At 40.0% G+C, this 21,272-nt stretch overlaps 1 protein-coding gene across 1 annotated transcript in view; it reads left to right on the top strand.

The window, feature by feature from the left end:
* Positions 1 to 581: 581 nt before the first annotated feature.
* plekhh3 (pleckstrin homology, MyTH4 and FERM domain containing H3) overlaps positions 582 to 21,272 on the top strand; it is a 36,515-nt gene continuing 15,824 nt past the window's right edge. Inside the window, exons 1-3 of the mRNA XM_085271758.1 lie at positions 582 to 1,206; positions 7,517 to 7,572; positions 19,626 to 19,720. Of these exons, the coding sequence (XP_085127884.1) occupies positions 1,072 to 1,206; positions 7,517 to 7,572; positions 19,626 to 19,720 (286 nt within the window). The 5' untranslated portion in view covers positions 582 to 1,071. The remainder of the gene's footprint in view (positions 1,207 to 7,516; positions 7,573 to 19,625; positions 19,721 to 21,272) is intronic.

Raw genomic sequence — 21,272 nt, 5'->3', positions numbered from 1 at the left:
TTTTGTGGATTTTAGTAAAGTATAGTATAGAGAGCAAAGTAAAGAGAGTGTGAAAGATTCCTAATTATACAAACATGATACTGACATAATGTAGCGTAACACTAACAAGTCTGTGAAGAATTTTGTCATGATTTTAGCATATTACTATTTTGTAAAATGTCATCTTAAAATACACTTAACGGTCATTTAGAAGTGTATTATTAAGATACTTATGATTTTGTGTTCTTATTCAATATATTCACAGACTAAACTGGCTGCTGAGACATAATGAGTGTCTGTATAAATACTACAAATACTACATCAGAGAGATTTATGAGCGGTTAAAGACACTATCCCTACAAGTGAGCACTAGAGACAGTCAATATTAGAATATTATAATACATCATGTTGATTCTGGATGATTTGATTACTGTCATCTACCACAGGACATGTGACGCTGTGGATGATGTTTGCTTTGAGAGGCGTGCACCGTGGGCGTGGTATCCCGGGGAGTGTCTGTGTCCAGCCAATAGCGCAGTAGAGCTAAAGTCGATGGGCGTGGTCTATTTTCCCACACGGTCCTGTCCAAGCAGCAGCACGCTTTTGTTCAAACTCGGGACTCAGACATCGCTGAGGTACATTTCCAGGTTACTCGCTAAATGTGAGCAAACAATGCTGATCTCAATAGCGGTGCTCCTGTCAGGGTTACTCACACTGGTGTTTTTCACTTAAAGTACCAGGTTGGGATACTAACTTTGAGTTTTGTTGCGCCTCGGTTTTGTGAAGTCTAAAGCAGAGTATTGCGAATGAAGCAGCTGGAGCTCTGAAAGCGGTGGAGGATTTTCCTTTAACCACATCTTCGTGTTGGAGAACGATTGCTGTCATGTACACTTACTAGACATTTAATGTTCCTTTACATAAAGGAAGAAAATAAGCTTATGCTTTCCATCACCCTCCTCGCTGGACATCTATGGAGAGGATTTTCTGTATGCGCTCACGCAGCTTTTGGAGTTACTTACGGTCGAGACGACACCGTGAATGTTAAATTTACCGAGCTGGATAGAAGAAGACGACACACTTAACCTGATTTGAATGCCTTTGCAAGGAGTTTGCTGGTTTCTGTGCTGCAGGCAGGGCTTCAGTTTGCTCGGACGGGACTATGGGGAGAAAGAGGAGGAAGAATCTTTTGAATTGCGCAACAAGGAGGACTTGACTCCCAATGGACGGGTAAAAACTTACCACCTGCACTAGAACAGCTTCAGAGCACCAATAAATTAATAGCATGTTTTTAATGAATGCCCACACTACATTTAAAACATCAGTATTGGTTTTAAAAACTGCTCAGTTTTTAAAACCAATACTACACGGGAAATTCAACGAAAAGAATGTTAGTTCAGTGTTTGAAAATGATTTCACTTGGAAAACTACTGTCCTGTGCACAAGTCTTGAGTCACCCTTTACTTTAGCGTAGGTGCAACGGTTCATTTGTACAAACATACATGCAGTATACAAGGCAGAGACAGACTGTTTAAATATAACAAGCTTAAAAGTCAATATTTGGTATGATCAATTTCCTTCTTTAAAGCAGTCTGAACACTCTCAGCCAAGCTTTCTTGTAATTTCTTGAAGTAGTTCTCAGGAATAGTTCTCTTCTTCTTAGAGATCTTTGGCTTTGTTCTCTGTCAAGATGATCCCACACCACTAATGTTGAGGTCTGGGCTCTGGGGAGGCCAATCCAAGGCAGACTGTGTTCCGTATATGCTTTATCTGCATTGGTAGTGTGTTTGAGATAATTCTCATGCTGAGAAATGAGGTCAGTTGCCAAGTAAACACTTTCCTGATGGTATTACATGGTGGAACAAAAAATGTTTGTACTTCTCTGTAGTTGTGAGTCCATCAGTTTTGATAAGAGCCACAAACCATGACAGAGCCTCCACCATGTTTTGCTTTAGGCATTCACTGTACCTCTCTCCTGGCCTTTTCCATATGTGTTGATGAACCCAACATTTCAAATTTAGATTAGTTTTTGTCATTTGGCCTTTTGTCCTGCTTTCCTTTTGCTAAAATGGCTTCATGGCAGCTGCCCTTCCTCTGAAATCATTTCCGAAGTTTGGTGAACAGTAGATCAATCAACCAAGGGTCCTGATGCTTTTCTCTGGTCCTGTCAGATCTTTGTTGTTTTTTTAGGGTTTCTTTAGGCTTTTGGCCTCTACTTGTCAAGTTTTTCTTGCTTGCTGTACAGGACATACAGAATGCCATTCCCATTTCGGCTAACAGCTCTTTGGGAATCACCTTGTTGGTGCAAAAATACTTTTTTATGCCTGTCAAATGGGCATCTTTGGCTGAAAATGAGCACATACAAGGACTGGACTGAAAATGACTGAAAAAGCTGCCAATGTCCAAATAAAAGTTTGAAAGACATTGAGACCTGTTACTAAAGACCACTTAAAAATTACCAAGAGGGTCTGGCTTCTTGTGAGCAAAATATTAATAAATTAGACTTTTACACAGTACTGTACATATAGGTTGGAAATTCAGGGTATGATAAAGAATTTATCATGCTCCCGTTTATGGCATTATGTCCAGTGAAGTGGTGAGCTACAGTGTTCACGTGCAAGTTTAGATACATGTTCACTGTTAACCTTGTTGTCTGTTCAGTACAAGCCTCTAAAACTGATGCATGACACAGAATCTACTGATCCTTAGTTTAACGTTTAGGTTTGTGTGGTCTTTGAGGCCTGGGCAACATTGAGCAATCCCACATGCACACACTCTCTGATGTAACTTGTCGAACTCTGTGTTGAACTGATCCTGTGTATTTGGCCTCCCATTTGCTCAGTGGCAAATAAGACTGTGGCCTTGTATTCTCTGTAATGTTAGTCATCTGATCAGCCACAGAGAGTTCAGCATTGTCCACCCACTTGTAAGGGGGCATTGTTGCCTTGCATTAAGGTAGGCTCTTTCTGTACAACCCCACATGCAGCTCTTAATGTAAAGTGTCCCAGGAAAAAAAAATGCTCTCAAATATTTGTTAGGATTTTGTGCCTTTCCAAACACCAGCTCTTTTTTTTTTTTTTTTGATCATATTTTTAGACTTTGACTTCAGTGCACACTAAATAACATTATGTGCTGGTTGAAATTATAGGCACAGCTATTTTGTGCTTCTGAGATAAACTTTACACCAACACTAAGCCTTTGCAGATGAAAGTAATACCACCTGGAGCCATTACTTGCAAATCCTGCTTATCTGTTTATTGCCCCCTTTGTGTTTTTGCAGCCAGCCAGTTATACACTACAGCAATTTGCATGTAAACGATGGAAACAGATAAGTTTTACACAGTTATTGGCTCAATAGAAATCTAACAGTTCCAAAAACCACCAGATAAGAGCAACATCTGTTACTCAGCATTATCCGAAGAGGTGTTGGTGTGTAGCACACACTATCTTGGTCATAATCTACCATCTGTTCTACCATTGGTGGTCAGAGGAACCCAACGGTGCTTCATATTTGCAATCAATACAAGATCACAGTTACATGTCCCAGTGGAGATGGCTGATGGCCTTCTAAAGTGAGACACCGAGATCCTTTTTCCTCTAACTTTCCCGGATTCCCTCATTAAAATGCAACCTATGATGCATGTGCATAATTGTGCTCCTCTGGGGGCTTTGGTTTAATGTTTATTGAATTATAGCTTTTTCAGAGAAACTTGATTGAGACTTGAATCCTGGCCTTTTAAAAACATATAAAGATAACCAGAGTGCCATTATTGACTGAACAAAAAGGAACCAAGTGAAGTCGTTGAATCTAGTTTTTACTATAAGAATCCAATATGACTTATATGAGCTGATACATAACTGATAGTAACAGGGAACAGCAAAATTATGATTACAACTAAGTTGTTGCATTTTTGTTTTTCGTTTTTGAGAGTTGAACCAAGCCTACTGAACTCCTATAGTAATCAGAGAAGATAAAGGGCTTATTTAATGGCATATAGACTAACAGTCTTGTTCAAATGATGAGCTGAATACAAGACTATCCCAATAATGAAATGATACAGCGACATTTTAAAAGGTCAGCTCAAATTTGTAATCTATGCAAGAATAATTGTTTAAAAACAGCTTTTGTTATTTCTGGCAGTTTAAAACTCACCACTCTTAAGCTCATAATGCTGCTTTGTTTTTAGAGCTACTGTATCCCCAACATTGATGTTACATCACCGATTAGAGTCTTGGCTCTATTGATTTCTGCTCGTAAATATTTATGAATATGAAAGGCGTGACCTGAGTCATAAAGTATTTGCCTGTCTGTATTAATCTGAGTGATGTATTTTCTTTTGAGGGACATTTTGTCTTAATCTATCATGTGGTTAGGCATGTTCAGTTTATCACATTACTTGTAAATGGAAGGAATCAAATAGTTGACTGTTGTAATTCACAGTAACAATTGGCAGTAAAGCATTATTTTGGTCTTAGAGATCCTTCGCCTAATAATAAATCCCCCTCATGCGATGGAGTTATTTATTGACGCTTCCAGGCGCTTGACGCATTTCAGCAAATCATGTTACCTCTTATTTTGTGCCACTCTGATTGTGACAGTTGTAATTCTGTTATCAATATCTTAAGCTGAGCCAATAATTAGGAACACAGCTGAAACTACTCCAATCTCACATCAGCTGGTCAATCTTAACTGTGTTACAGTCCCCAGAGTAGATCCAGTTGATACTGTTTGGTTTTCCATAATTTCTACCAAGGGGGTGAGGTCAGTTGAAGGGTTGGTCTATAATGATTTCTAGGAAAGCCATCTGGGCTGTGTTCGATTATTAACCATCATTAACCATCCTCAAGACATTCAAAATCACGAGCTCCTGCATTGTTTTACAACATGCTGCCAGAAGACACCATTATGTGTAGAAACTGAAGTACCAAAGCCATAGATGACACACTCTTCCTTGCCAGGACTTTTCTTACTGACGTTGGGATCATGAGTCAGTGCCGATGCTTATGTAGGCTTGGCCCTTGAGAGCACAGGGCTATGCCAAAACCTTTTCTCTTCATGTTTACAGTCGCCATTCAAAGAAACTACTCTTTAACAGCTGCCCAAACAGTCACACCAGGCTGAATGCCTCCAGTGTAGGAATACTTGGGCACTAATTTTAGGGCAGGATATCCGTCATTCTCTTTTCTTTCCATGTTTCCACTAAAACCATTATTCAGTATTTATGTAATATGTATGCAGTTTTACCAATAAACTACCACCACAGAGGTTTAGGCCCAGGCAGTTGTAAGTGTGGACTGGAGTACCGCAGTGCATCCTGTTGCTCGGAACAAACAGACACAGTCCTGCTTTGCTGAGAGCAGGTCCTATTAGCCATCCCTGCTGCCCTCTGCTTTCAGAGGTGTCACGGTACGCTGGTTTATATTTGGTTTCCGCTGCGTCTCTGCCTCACCACCTCGAGGCCACACATCTGGTCTTCAGGCCGACACTGGCTGAGCCCAAGCATTTTCTCATGGTTACTCAGCCTCCCAGGAGAGCTGAAGGGAGAGAGAAAGAGAAGGAGAGAATAAACTGGGAAAAGCGAGAGCGGAAGTCAGCCACGGAATGAACACATCACGGCATCTTTCCCTATTTCTCTTCAAGCTCTGCTCTAGTCTGGAATGATTCATACCCTGCCGTCCACAAAGAGAGATCTTTTGCCAGGGCTCTACATCGCACGCTATCCTTGTTCCTCACCCCACAGCCCATTAACTCTATTGGAAAGCATTTTTCTCAGTAAATTGTAAAGACTTGTGGGCAATGACTCAGACTATTTTGACTGTGCCTACCTGTCTTATTAGTTTACTGATTGTTTGATTAGTTGATATTATTAAATTATTGCTTTTATGTCACTGATTTTTATTAAGGGTTTCCTGTCATTGATGTGATGTCTGTCTAGATTTTTTTTTATTAGGCCTGTTGGCTTGGCTAAATGATTTACCATACACACACTGTCTGTTCATTTGTTCGCATCAGTATGGTTTGACATTTACAGTACTTCCCTCTGAGTTAAACATTAATGAGATCTCATTATCCAAACTGTAATCTTTTCCTTATTTGCATATGGGTCCGTCTGCCTTAAAAATATAACATAGATTCCAAGCTAGCCTATAAATTTGCAGTTCATGTTTTCTTTGTTATTTTTGAACCATCTAAAAAGAAGCCTAGACTGTTTTGTGGGGCAATGGTTAAACTTAGGATAGTTTGCCCTGTAGTAAAGTGTGGTGTGTGAACTGTGAGGAGCCCAGAACTGACCTGGATAGTGTTTCAGGTAGGCCAACACCCCTGAGTTGGGTCAGGGCAGCCACAGGAGCTGGCTCAAGGCTGTGGTTCACAGAGACAACAAGTCAGGCCACAGGGACACACAGTGCTGCTCTGCACACCAGGGAATCTGTCCAAATTGCACACAGGCAAGCTGTCTGATGGGGTTTTCCAAGGTCAGGTTGGGAATCTAGGGGCCGGAGCACTGTGAAAGGAAACATCCTCTTCCATCTTCTGCTTCACAGGGGAGTCCTCGAATGAAAAGTTCATTGTTTCACCCATGAAATCTGATTTTACATGTCTGCCAGTGGTAGGCTCATTTTAGTCAGTAGAGGAACTAATTCCAATTTCCACACAAAACTAACGTCCAAGAAGGTGTTTATGTGATTTTTAAATGAATAGCTGGCTTGCAGTTTAATATCCATCCTTCTATCTATTCTCTTCTGTTTTTCCTTATCGAGGCTATCAGCCTATCCCAGCTTCAGTTTAATATTTAAGTAAATAATTAATCTGTTCATCAGATGATTATTAGGGCACAATAAATTTTACTAGGTAAAGTGCAGTTAATCAGGAAAACCTTGGGTCTTTAAGGCTTCTCATCTCTATCATAATCACTGCTATTGTTTGATTTTGTTTTCTGTCAATAGCATAACCGTAAAGACTTTATCTTTACACTTATGTGTTTATCTTTAGTGTAAAGATTCTGAAAGGCACTTTCTCAATGCAAGCTGTTATAATTAAGGCTAAAGGGTCTCTTTGTCTTTCTTGCTGTTTTTTTTTCCTCAAACTCTCACAACTTATAGCAATCAACTCACAGATAGAAACGATAAATACAATTGTTCTGGCTGTCCATGAATTCTCAAAAACTGATGTTATTTTTAGGTTAATCTTCTTAGAGAAACGAATGGAGAGAAAAAATCACTTTGGGTTGCGAATGTTGGGGTGCACTCAGCTTAAGCATGAAAAATTCCTCTGTTCCCATCACTTATATTAAATTAGCCTGTTTTGCATGCCCTATTTCTCCCATCAAGTTTACTCCTTGCAAGTAAAAGCCAAGCATTACAGGAATAGTGCAGCTATGTGCTGAGGCTTGCCAGGAACAACTGCATGCCCTATTGTAACATGGCTCCTGAAGGCAAAGCATTGAAGGATCACTTCAAACTGTGGCCTATTTCTGAAGCTAAAGCAATGTCTGTGGTGCATGATTGTCGATTTACCCTTTTCTCTCTTTTCTGTTGACAGACTCCAGCTGAGGTGATTGTTTCTCAGCCATCTTGCACAGCCAATGGAACAAATGGGTAAGGAGCTACAGAAGCCAATTTCACACTTGAACGTTGGTCAATTTTGGGAGATTTGGATCTGGACATTGTCCAGCATTGTCTGATTTTTGTCCTTTTTCACATGTAGCCAATAGCAAGAGATTGTACATGTCAGCTGCATTATCTGTAGTGGAAATGGTCCATTTCCAATAGAGCGTATATAGCTTCTGGGAAGAGCATGCCGGAGACGGGGCATGTGACACCCAATCTCTCACTATGAATTCTCCAGGAAATTATATGCTCTATTATCACATGGGTTTGACTGGGCATTACATAGAACTGGCAGGGTAAAGTCCATTTTATGTCCAATTCGATTTGTTCCCCCATTCAGCTCGACTTGGTTGCAGGCTACAGTGCAAACGACAAGGGAAGTAGTAGTTCCGTCTTTTACTTGTATACTTCCTCTGAGCGCCGGGGATTTCTGTATATATCCGCAGGCGCATGTGTTAATACTTGATTTCTTTCAGTTCCTCTTCAGTATCTCATGGTGTTGTCATGTGTGCATGCAAGTGGTACAGAGTCATATACATACTGACAGATGATCTGTTATGTGGTGATATTTGATTTCTTTTAGGTGAAATTAGTTTTCAGTCTTTCAAACTGGTTGAGCTTTACCATTAAGAAGTTAACCTGGCTGTTATTTGGGGCTGTTATGGCTGTTATGTGTTATTTGCCAATAATTTTCCATGTGAAAGATGTCTGATGGAGGTTTTTGACATGTTTAAATTTCCAAACAATTGATTTTCATAGATAAATCGGGTGCATTCAAATAATGGGAACATTAAGGAAAACCATACATTTATTACACCCCCAACCTCCTGAGGCATTAATAGATGGAATTTGTCTTATTTAAATTTCGGATATCTAGGTCATTTGCTATTGTAGTGTGCCCTGTCATTCGGCTAAGATATAAAGGCCCTCAGAGGGGAAAAAAAGAGATTATGGCTGCCTATGAACCCAGCATTATTTGTTGTATCATAAGAGAAAAATGGGCTGAATTTTAAACAACTTGCAATTAGTCAAGAACAGACTTCACCAGATAATTAGCTGAAGAATAGACTATTTGTTGCAAGCACATATACTATTGATGTCAAAGTAAATGTTTTTATAATTAGACAAATATAGAACATATTGGACCTCTGTTCAAGACGTGTCTTTTCTGAATAGGCAAAACCTACAGTTTGTTAATGATTATATTCTGAAGACCAGGCCTTTTGCACAGACAAATCAAAGACTGGGTTGCTTGGCCACAGTGATGCTGGTTGATGCGCTATGTTTGGACCTGGGGAGCCTGCATTCAGTAATTATGAACTATGACTCCTGCATCATATCAAAGGGTACTTGAAGATAATGTGTAGCCAGCAGTCTTAAACAGATAAAACTTTAACTGGACCTTTCAACAGGTTTTCATCCTCCCTGCAAATCCACTGAAGAATGGCTCAATAAGCCCATTCAAATTCCTGATTGGAATCCCCTTCAGATCTTGTGTGGGGTTTTGAGTAGAAAAAAAAAACAGTGCTAAGGATCGTACCACTGAATGAAGCGCAATCAAGATTTTTAGCAAGCCTACACCAGAGTGAGTCATTATGAAAAATGCATACAAGAAGCTAATTATTTCTGCTAAAGGGAGCAATACTAGTTTCTGTGGCTTCCTGTATTTACTTTTTCCACAAAAGACAAGTAATTATTTTTCAATTGGATTGGATTGAACTTATTTAAAGATATTGCTTCAAAAGGGATGAGATGTTTGCTTATCTGCATATGTGAATGGCAGAGGATTTCCTTGGGATGTACTTACTTTTATTACATGGTTAATGTAATCTTCATCTTAGATGACTTTAACCAATCACCCTTTCAATATCAGGGCATCTTACTGTAAATGACATTCAAATGGCCATGTGGATTACATGTTAATGCAAATGAGAGTCAAAAGTGATTCATGGAGGGCTTGATCCAGACTATTAGTGCATGGCTGTGATCTCAGACAGTGATGTAGCCAGGCTGTGCTTCTCTCTATCTCTGGCATCGTGCCCTTATCACCACCCCGTTCTCCCTTCCACAATCGTAACTGTACATCTGCCGACTCACAGGCAATGAATCACAAAGCTTGACTTGTAGGCCTATCGCCCATCACAAATGAACAGACGAGGATCTGCAGAAACTCTCAACAAGAATAGAGCTGTCCCAGGAAGTGGTTATGTGAGATGAAATATTTTGCTGTAGTCATACGTGACATGGTGTCTTTTGAGGCTTGAGGGGGGAAAATAGGACGGAAAGAAGTAAGGACTGGGTGACTCAGTCCTGCCTCAACAGCACTCCTAAAAGAGGTGTGGCTCGGGTTCATGTGCGTGTGTGTGTGCATGTATGTCATTTCTGCACTGTTGTGGTCCGCATGGCATGATTAACTACTAGTTTGAAGAGTCTGTGTGTTTGCCTGGCTGTAATCATCACAGTAAGTGCAAAGATTAGAGAGCATAGCGCTTGCTCATTACCTGGCCAATGAATGGACACACCCAGAAGTTCAGCTGTACGGAAGGAATGCCAAGTTAGGCTCTGATAAGCCAGAACTTTGCTATTTTAACAAATTGAGTCATATCAATTCATCTTAATTGTTGCATAAGAGGAGACGCAAGCTCTGATTTACATCGGACTTTGACCAAACTATTGGATTGCATTGTGCACAAGGAAATGTTAATCTAAACAATTAGATGGAATAAAGGTGTGACTGTGATTAATTAGGGTTTTTTTTTTTGTTAACATGGCTATACTCTGCTAATTAGCCGTGCTACAAGCCTGATGCATTAGCTGATTTCAGGGGGTCTCACAGAATCCATGCCTGCAACTTCCTAACATATTTCCTCAAAATTAATTGGACAAACTAACACAATTTGAAATGAAGTAACTGAAGACTATAAGCCTGTTTATAACTGTTTATGTGTTGTCCTTCCTTCTTTTAAGATGATCTGCTAGGCCTTCACTGCAGCCACCTTTGGTTGCTGCTTGTTTATAGGGCTCTGCGTTCAATCAGATGATGAGATCAGATGATGTTGACTGCATCATGAAAGAATATCCTTCTTTTTGCCTTTAGAAACTCTTTGGTTGCTTTTGCCGTATGCTTCGGGTCTTTATCTACCTACACTGTGAAGTGCTGTCTGATGAGTCTTGCAGCATATGTGTGAATTTGAGCAGAGTATACCCATGTGGACTTCAGAAATCATCCTGCTACTTGTATCAGCACCAATCGAATATTTAAAGATGGCCTCCTTCAATTGTATTTATATATCTTAATCAATCTCAATCATCAAGAAATCCCAGAAAGATGATTGCGTTCATCTGGACGTAGCGTTTCCAGTGAGAGAAACGTTTTTGCATGCATCCAAGCAACTTCTTTAGTCTCAGTTTCCCCAACTTTATAAAAAGTCCATTTGCACAATGACCAAAACCAGCATGATTGCCTAACAATGGACCATGTGCTCAGTTTCAGCATCATTAATATGCAAATTGTCCTGACCGCTGAAGAAAATGTGTCCAAGCTGAGGATCGGGGTCCCCAACGCAAACAGGAGGATTACTGTGAATTATACATCAGTGAAACCAAACAACCTTAGCTACCTTGTCAGGCCAAGACTCCACAGTCTATTTACACTTACAGACCAGTGGCCACTCTTGAAATGATGAGGATGTACACATCCTGGACAGGGAGGAATGATGGTTTGAGCAGGGAGTCAAGGAGGGCATTTATGTGAAAAGGGAACGGCCATCTCTGGACAGAGGAGGGGGCCTAAGGGTAAATCCTTTACCATATTACAATACTATGATTGCAGCCATTTCTCATTTGTTTGTAGTCATGACAATTTGCATATTAACAATTGTGAAACTGACCTCACAACACATTGGTAAGGCCCCAGTTGTTACTTTGCGTGCTGCCAGTAACTTCTTCAAAAGCAACTTCTGTTTTTGCTCATTGTTAAACCTGCAGTTAGTTGAGACTGCAGAGGTCGCCTGGATGGGTAGCAAAGTTCCTCTTGAGGTCTCGTGAATGGCTCCCAAGTAAAAGTCGAGTACTTGGAATCAACTCTAGATCTTTCATCTGCTTCATTTGTCATTGAATTACAAGGAAACGGATCGAACCTGGTCATGAAACTACTTATCACTCAACTGTCCAGTTGCTTTTGAAACTTTAAAAATGGGAGACTGTATTAAAAAAGGGCTGTAATTCCTAACCAGTTAATGCAATACTTTTGTTAATCTCCTAAAGTTAAAGTTGAAAATTTCCCAAAACCTACTTGGGTGGTGTGGAGACACAAAATTACATAAAAATGTTTAATTGTCCAAACATGGGTCTTCAGGCAGATGACACGAGGCGTTGGTGTTTCGGTCAGTAGGAAGTGCCACCCAGCTGCCACCTCCCTCCTTGCTGTTCTCATGCTGAAATCCATTTTACATTGTCACTATTTATTTATTTATTTTATTAATCTTCCCTTTCCTCACTCTCAAGTTCCTTCTCATAGCTGAGGCAGGGGAGAGTACAAACTGTTCTAAAAAGAAAGTAGACACTTGAAGACTTTTCTCTGTTCTATCTGTTCTGGAATTAGCTTCTCCTCTTCTTCGTTGACAGCTCTCTGAAGTAGTCAGAAGCTTGAAGTTTTTGCCACTAGATAACTAAAAGAGAACAGTATTAAGGAATGTATTTCATGTGTGTAAATGTATGTACATGCAGGACAGAGGGTGTGTATGCATAACACAAGTGAGTGTTTGCGTGAAGAGCTTAGGAGTGGGCCCCCAGTAATTGCCTGTCTGGATGTCTGTCGTCCTGTCTGTCAACCATCCAACCATCACAATCTGGACTTGTTTACAACATCAACAAATATGGAAAGTTTTAATCCGCGTTACTAAGTTTCACAAGTAGAATGGCTTTATTCAAACTAAAGAGTCACTTACTCTCTATCATAAAATGCCTTGCTGACAACACTTCTTCAGTCACAAACTCAGACTTCCTGTCCCTCCTACTCAGGTCTCATAACATGACTTTGTTTTCCCTCTCCCCTCTGCCTAGTCCAGAGCTTCTTGGCAGTGGTCTTGAGAAAACAGTGTATTTTTAGCTGGGAGGTCATATAGGCCCAGTCTTAATCACCACATTCCCATTTTCCCACCAGCCCAGTTTCAGCCAGAGGCCCATGCAGTCAGCCTATGCACTCTATGGAGAAGGGAAGAGAAATAGATGGATTTCTACAGGAAGAATGATTATTAAGCCTCTGATATGAGCATGATTTTAATAAACTTTGGTTTATTTTACTTGGTGCTTTTTCTAAATGCCTTTCTGGGCACATCCTGAGCTATTTATCCATCAGACAACTCTCCCAAGTATTCCTGTGACTAATCAATGCAATGGTCATTTTTGCAACCGTGCATGTTCTTTTGGGTTACAAGGAATGTTTCATTTCACTGCGGTCATGCAAGCCCGAGAGCAAGGACAGTGGCTCTTTAGCTTTAATTAATGTCTCAGCAGTGTGATTAGATCCTGGACTGAAATCAATTACTCATTGCCACAGAAACTAAAACCAGGCAGACAGACACAAACTAATTAATTCACTGTGCTGCTCACACTGCTGGATGTGTGTCATGGTCATTGTACAGATTTCCTAAACGTTGGCTGCTTTAAAAAAAAAACAGTGAAAAAATCATGCACAATATTGGGAATCCTTTTCAAAAATTTCTCTTTAGAGAAAAGTTAGAGAAGTGACATTTGGTTAATTTGTTTAATCTTTAGACTTTTATAATATTACGCTGTTTAATTTTTTTAAATGATGGTTACCTTTTTATCTCCATCTCTGCTCTCTATCTCAGTTAGAGATCAGAAAGGTAATCTTGGTTTAAATAATTCCACAAATGTCCATCTCCATATCTGTACACACTGAATATTCACATAGTCAGCAGCATGTTTTTAAGAGTATTTTGTTTTTTAAGGCATTCTTACTTCCTTTAAAATGCATCTACTTCTATAAGATGGATCATCTTGCATGCATGCTGCTTTCAGGTCTATCTGGAGATTTTGTGGCATTTAGGGCCAATGGCAAAAGCTTGAACTTGTGTCTCTTCAGGTAGTTTATTGTTTAGTTTGAAATATGTTTAGGATCATTTTTATCACCAGCTTTTAAAAAAAAAAATTGCTGGACATCCTTTCTTCCGGGATTTGCTGGCATTTAAATGAATCTAATATTCGCTCCAGCAGTAAAATATTCCCTAAGCTCAGTGTTGTGCAAGGTCACCCTTTGCAAGAGCTAGCTCAAAGTTCAGTTCACACAGATTAAATTGAAGTAGTTCACATTTCTCATACCAGCAAGCTGTATTGTTGTTCACAGAGCATCATGTGCAGTTCACGCACTCAACTGCACTCCTTGGCTTTAAGGAACACTCACATCATGTACATCATTTTCTTCAGTTGAAAGAACCATTTATTTGGGCCAGGGATCACTGAAAATATTTGTGTTCAAAGACGTACTCTTTTTAGTAGGTATGCAAACTTTATGGTCACAGTACCGATACATTATATGAATAAAACCTACACAAGGTCAAGGCTTGCATGCAGTAGGCATGCCTAAAGAAGCAGCTCGGCCACGGAACTTTGTAATAGGAAGCTCCCGACACACAGTTTTTGTGCTGTTGTTAAGAGCTGCGCAGTTATTGAGTCACCAGAGCATTGGCAACTTTGACACACTATGCACCTCAGTACTCCGCAACCTCACTCTGTAACTTTACATGATCTGCCACTTAGTGCCCGAGTCGCTGCGGTTCCTAAAACACTTCGGCTTTGCAAATACTACTTAAAGATGATTGTGTAATATGTTGGAGGAAATACATTTCATGAACTAACATTCTATTAAAGTACTGTGCTTGGATTCTTTGAGCTTTGTAGAATGGTCCATTCTTTCACAAATGTTTATAAAGGCAGACTCAATTTTTTTTTTTTTATAACTGGAAATAGGACTGAAAAAAATGAATCAAAGATTAAGAGGTGGGGCCCACTTTTGTCCATAGTATACCTTTGCTTTGGATATCTGCTGATACAAGTACAACTTTGATAGCACTGCTTCATTTATAGACTGTTAGAGACCAGCAATCTCCCTCTATGTGTCTTTAATTTCCCAACTTTGTAAAAGAAAATAGAAGAAATAAAAATATATAAATGTACTAAATTGCTTTTGGGACAAAGATGAGCAGCAATCTATAAAATAAAAAAAGGGTATTATTGTCTAGTTTATTTGCAGTTGCTCGGCTTAGTGCGGGACTCCTTGTGAGTCTTTTCTGTGGTTTGCTGTCATTAATGGTCTTTCTAGTTTTTCTCTGCCTCCTCTCAGTTTCACTGGGTGTGTGTCTGGCACACACTCCACTGAAGTTCAATAAACATTCAATCATTGTCAGCTTACTTCATCACTGTTTGCTGTTAAGTCACAAACTGTTGCAAACACACAAAGAAAATCTCTTGGGATATCAAATTACTGACCCTTTGCTGTTAGCTACGTCCCCGGTTAGCTGTACGACTAGCATTAAAGTGCAAAGACATGCGGTATGGCTTGATGTGATGTCGTAAACACGGAACAAAATAGAATAGAATGGAGCTGAATAGATCATATACCATCACAGATACGTGACCTATCTCTTTAAATGAGTACTGGACCAAAATCGAATTTAAAAATATTCGACTGATGGCTTGTTAGCACATTCATGCAGCCGTGCATGTTTCTTTTCAGGAAATAATTCACTTTTTTGTTGTTAGGAACCAAAACTGTATTTCTACTGATGACTTATGCATGAGGATAATTTTTGTGTTGGTGCCACTGCACTTCAGAACAGTGGCACCGCTTCTCCAGACTGTTAAATATTCCTCACGTCCTTTGGCAGTCAAACCGGGGTTTTCCTTTCTTTCTAGCAATGAGCAGTTTTTTCAAAAGGTTATTTGGTCTTCCAGACTTCCTCTTGACTATTCCTAGCATTGCTATTCCTATATTACATTTACTTTACTTTACTTTAATTCGAAGTGAGGTTGTGGTTAGGACAACTTTTGATATTTTATAAACCTCTGAAATTTGCCTCAAGTGACCTAGTTATACTATGATTGTGGAAAACTAAAATCAAAACCCAAATTAGGGTACGAGATCTTACAAAGCAGAGCACATAATCATATATGGACAAGATTAGCAGGTAATGAAGTTGCTGGGAGGAAGCTAAATTCTCATATGGCACTGACTTTACCTGCTTTGGCTTATTAGATATCTTCCTATTGCCTTTGTGGGTGTGTACACACCCGTGGCTGTTTGACATGTTCTTGCCTCTCCTTTTAGTCTTGTTGCACCTGTAAGGGTGAGACATTTGAGACAACATTCAAGTTTGTCTTTCTATTTAGTGCATGGAATTTGGTGACCTCATTACTAATTACTACTCAATCTCCACCCAGCTAAAGAAGGTAGACAAATTCAACTGTATACACCTACATGAGTGTTCAAGACCTTTTATTATCATGGGTATGACATAAATGGTATTGGCATAAGTCATCTTGCTAAACCTTTATAATTTCTTGACGTTTATTTACCCCCTGAGATTTTCAGGCCCTCCAAATAATCATTTGTAAAGCAAAAGAAGTTACAGTGTTGGTATTACTGGTACGATGTGGCAATTTTCACCCTATTAGACTCTAAAGCATGGTGTCCTTGATCCTACCAATAAAAAAATGTAAAATGGAAACACATTTCCAAATTGAGGTGAAATGAGTTCTGCATTAGTTCAAGCTATATTGTACTCTTAATCTTTTTCTTCCTCTTTTCTTTGGTATGTTCTTCTCTATTATTTTGTTCCCATTTGTCAAATACATCACAAATAATTTGCTGCTTGTAACCACATCGACTCCTGAACTGTGTATTGACGTTGCCATTGTGGGGATTAGGCATAAAAGAGATGGCAAAACAAAATTTGTTACATTGGAAGATTTGGGATACGGCAAACGCAAATTGTTACATAGCCCAGTATTTAAGGCCTCATTGGCTTTACATCACGCAGGCAATATCTTCTGTACAGAGGACAGAAGATATTGCCTGCATGCAACTACACAGGTTGTTAAAACGTGCTTTGTATTCGCTGTGGAGTCAGATATCTGTGGTTGTGTGATAATAGGGAAATATGTCCCTTCCTCTCACAAATCAGGTCTCTTTTTTTCTGAGCCTTATTTTCATAACTTCTCCCTCTTCCACTTCACAGGATAGCCAACAGTTTTTATTTTCTAGTTGAAACTGACCTGTGTGATGTGAATCCTTTTTTTTTTTTGCTTTCTTTACTTTTCACTTTAACGTTACATGCGCTGCCATATTGGTTTTAAAAGCAATACTGCCGTACAATGTGTTTCTCTGAGATTGCAAATGATTATAAAAAAAACTGAAAAAAAAGTCCTCTCCTTGCCTTCTAGGAGAGGACAAATGAGAGAGAGGTGCGGTCTATAGAGGTGTGGTCTGTAGATCTGCGTTAGCTCTATTCGTCGTGGTGTCTAATCCCCATGTTAAATTGCTTCCTGCACTCAGGAAGTTGCCTACCGCCCCACCGTCACGGCCTGCTGCTGCAACCTCTGGGAATGTGGGGGGTGGTAGTATGGGGGCGAGGGGGTTGGACTGGGGTTGTACTGTAGGGATGCTGGACAGCTGTGGAGATCCAAAACTCCCACATCAACTTTACTTAGACAATTGCCCCATTTGTTACACCATAGATTGCCATGAAGAAATAGTACTTTTTACCCAGTTTATGTATACATAGACAAAATGGAATGTCCACATGTGTCTGTACCTACACTTGCAAAATACCAGAGTAATAAATCTGTTGAAGCAATTTTTTTTATACCTCCAACATGTGGTCAGAGGACAATGATGGTTATTCTCTGATATAGCCTACAGTGTTGTTTTTTTCATATCTTATAATGTAATTCTTCTTGAGTTAGAAAAAATGTTAGCCACAAAAACAGCTTGTTATATAGAAATAACAGTAGTAATAATACTATACCGCTGTGGTCTGCAGCCACAGTCAATGATGTATAGATTTCGATGTTAGAGTGGGTTTTGGGACAATAGTGGCCCTGCTTATAAATCATTTATTTTGAAAGTCGGGCTTTCGGTGACGCTAAAGTTCAAAACGTTGGACAGAAACCTGGCCTCCTACCTGAGTTTCTGTCCTCTTTTAATGTTCCCTCTTTCTGTACATGACCTTGTAGCAGTGACTTTTGGCTTGTCTGGTATTTCAGGTTCATTGTGGGGGATAACACCATTAGGGGTCAGAGATAATATATATGAATGTGCTTGAAGTGTAGCAAAAAAAATGCACACAAGAGCCAAGTTTTCTAAGATGGATAACCATTAGACATGACCTGAATGTCACTTGTACTCAATTCTCTGAAACACCCCTCTCAAATCCTGCTTTTCTTTAGAGAAGCTATTTAGAATTTCAGACTTAATATTCATGTAGACTAAACTGATATTTATAAACAGAAACAATAGTACAGCTACGCACTCCTCTCATAGTTATTCTATAGATCCTTTTCCCATCCTGTTTGGGCTGCTTTGTCTGCGTGAATGTCTCTGTTATGTAGAGGGAGTTAACAACCTCAAAAAAAGAGATGTCACATTTCTGTGTTTATTTTAATACATTTAAATGGGGTCTGTAGATGGACGGGGTGATAGAGATCCCCATAGGCTGCTGCTGTGGCAGGCGAGCAGGCTTAGTTTTATAGCATGGCTGAGTATAATGTGACAGTCTCTCTCTCTTTCGTTCTCTCTCTTCTGCCTTCTGATTATGCGTCCTACCAATTTATACACACATATGGAAAAAATGGCCTGCTAGAGTTTCACGGTGTCTGGACATTAGCTTAAATTAGAGATGCCAGTTAGTTAGAATCAGCCACTGCAAATAAACATCATAAAGATAACATATGCATAAGAGACAGCATTTCAGAAATCCTTTGACCTTATCTCGACTCTCCCCTGTGATCAGTGATCAGGTCAAAGGACAGAAACTGGCAGCTGCTGTAATCTGAGCCAGTGCAGATAAAGGTATATTCTGACCCACTGATTATTGCTGCCTTCAATGAGGAGGAACCTTCCTGAATTATCTGATCAATAATGACATAAATCAGCTAGCAAATGCATAGGTAAATAGATGAGAGATAACCCGGGGAGGGAAGGAGGGAGGGCTTGATTTCATTTCCTGAGTGGTAATCCCAGGAGGAAGAAGAGGTGGAGAGGACAGGAAGGAAGGAGCGCTTCGTCACTTGTACCTAACATGCTAGTTAGATCCAGGAAATAGAGAAAACAAACGAGTAATTAGGTAAATAAATGACAAGAGATAAAACGTCTAAACAATGTAATAGAATTGAAATGGGCCTTGGCCAGAGATAACAAGTCTGAAGTTGTCCACAGCATTGCTGACCAGATGCAGAACAGTCAGTGTGCGTGGAAACGGCTGTAGACTTGATTGTGGGGCATTAAAGGGCGAACAAGAAAACATCCATTCAGCAGATTTAATTATGTTTTTGATGTTTATGCTTTAAACTATCTAAGGCGGTGACCTCTTGAACCTTCTGCTTTCCTGTGACCAGCATGAGCTGGCTGGCTGGGAGTCGGGGCCGGCGTCGCTCTGTCACATTTATTTTCAGTCGCCCCTTTGGCTCGCCGGCCAAAGTGATAAAAGAGAGACGAGCTGTCCACAGTGGCGTGGTATGTATGAGTGTGTGTTTGTGGGCTTGCGTGCTCCTAGGGAGGGAAAGTGGGAAAACGCTAGAGGACAGATATTCGTGGCACCTCTTTCAGTGTGATCCCCCTCCCCACCTAAGAGTATCAGAGAGGCTCAACGCTGGCAAAGAGTCACATAGGGGCGGGGGGTCACAGCCAACTGTGTGTCTTTGAGCCAATTAACTGTCTAATGGGAGGGAGTAGTCAGGGGAAGACTTGAGTTGAGAGGGAAGCAGGGTTATTTACATTCTCTTTCTCCTCTTCCACTTAGCCACACTGTCTCGGAGTCTTCTGAAGAGATGAAAAGCCTGATCATTGACAAGAATAAGATGGGACAGGAGGAAGAACCTGAACTCTTGGTAAAAGGTGAGCCTGACACACACAACTAACATAGCACCACCGTTTATCTTATCCTCCTTAAATAAATGCATCTACCTGCTATTATCAGATATTCATTATGCTGACATCATTACTAATTAAGTAGGCTTCAGACAGGAAAATTATTTTTTAAAATGCCAGTCGTCAGTTTAACAGAAATACTTAACTTTTTAGCATTTTTCTAGCAATGCAAATTGTATCTGGATAGTTGTTTGGCCAAATGGGGGGGGGTGGAATGAGCTATTTTAAGACTTCCCTTTGGTATATTAAAATTTTTCATGTAATATTTACTATTATTTATTTTTTAAGGCTAAACAGTTGATTGAAAAATCCAAAACCTAACATGAAGAACAATCACTAACAAAGTGAAAAATCTCTTGTTGTAGTTTTGTTTTCCAGTTTATTCACCAACTCCCTGCAGGGCTTAGTCAGTGCTGTTCATGTCTTTTTGTATGGTGTATATTTCATCAGGCTAATTGCCTCCTGTCGCAGCTCCATACTGGGCTGTTGCCCTGTAGCCAACCCCTCTCTTACCACATGTGGCGCACAGCTGCCCCCACCCTCCCCTCTGTATATATTAATGCAAAGACAGCTACTGGCATCAGGAGCTCTATCCTGCATGTCTGATGCTTTTGAGGAATGATCTCATAGGATATTTCTGTGCTATTTATTTTTTCCTTTTTTTTCCGTTCGGCCTGCTGCTGACAGGGAGCAGTAAAATGCCAGTGCTTAGATATGTTACGTCCTGCTGGGAATGGCGACAGTCAGATTGCCTAATTCTGACAGCAGTTACCATGCACCCTTGGCTATGGCCTCCTCCCTTACTGCTGTCCCCACTGTTTCACTGTTAGAAGAGTTTCCCTGTGAAACTGAGGATGGCTACAGTCTGTGGGCAAATTTCATTTAACATTTCAGCTCTTGCACCACATAGCAATCCTTCACTACACTTCACTAGGCACCACTATTACAGCCAACAGCAGGCAACCTCAGGGTGTTAGATAATTCACTCTGCATACTGCACAAGAATATGTTTTGAAGGATGCCTCCATTAGGACTCTCTCTCTTTTTTTTCTCCCTTTTTTGTAGGGCATCCCGAGGCTACATGGGCCGAATGTTGCCCCAGTATCTAAAGTAGGCCAACAACATTACAGATATAGACTGACGAGTGCTGACAGACAGAGATGTTGACATTGGTTTATTGATATTCCTTTGTTGATTTAAAGTTAAAGTTGTTCCTCATGTGATGCAGTTTCTCATGCTGCAGTCGTCTACAGCTGAATCTGTCTGCTGCTTTATGATTCAAAGCAGGGGAAAGGTTTAGCTTTACATTTTTTTTAAACTGTTCCACACAAAAGTAGTTCAATGCCAGTTTGTAACGTATTATTTTCCTGAAATGCTGCTCTGCTTCCGGAGATGGTTTTTATGAAATGACGGCAAGCACAACACTGCGACCCATTTTCTCAGACGTATGTATTTTTATCATGGAGTTCAATGTTCAGTATATTGAACAAACTTTCAGCGGTGAGAGCAGCAGGAGGCT

The sequence above is a fragment of the Mchenga conophoros genome, linkage group LG4 (genome assembly GCF_057382185.1).
Source record: "Mchenga conophoros isolate Kocher_MC1m ecotype Shallow Benthic linkage group LG4, M_conophoros_male_GT1.1, whole genome shotgun sequence".
NCBI lineage: Eukaryota > Metazoa > Chordata > Actinopteri > Cichliformes > Cichlidae > Mchenga > Mchenga conophoros.
Note: the sequence above shows the minus strand (reverse complement) of the source record. Positions and strands in the feature narration are given on the sequence as shown.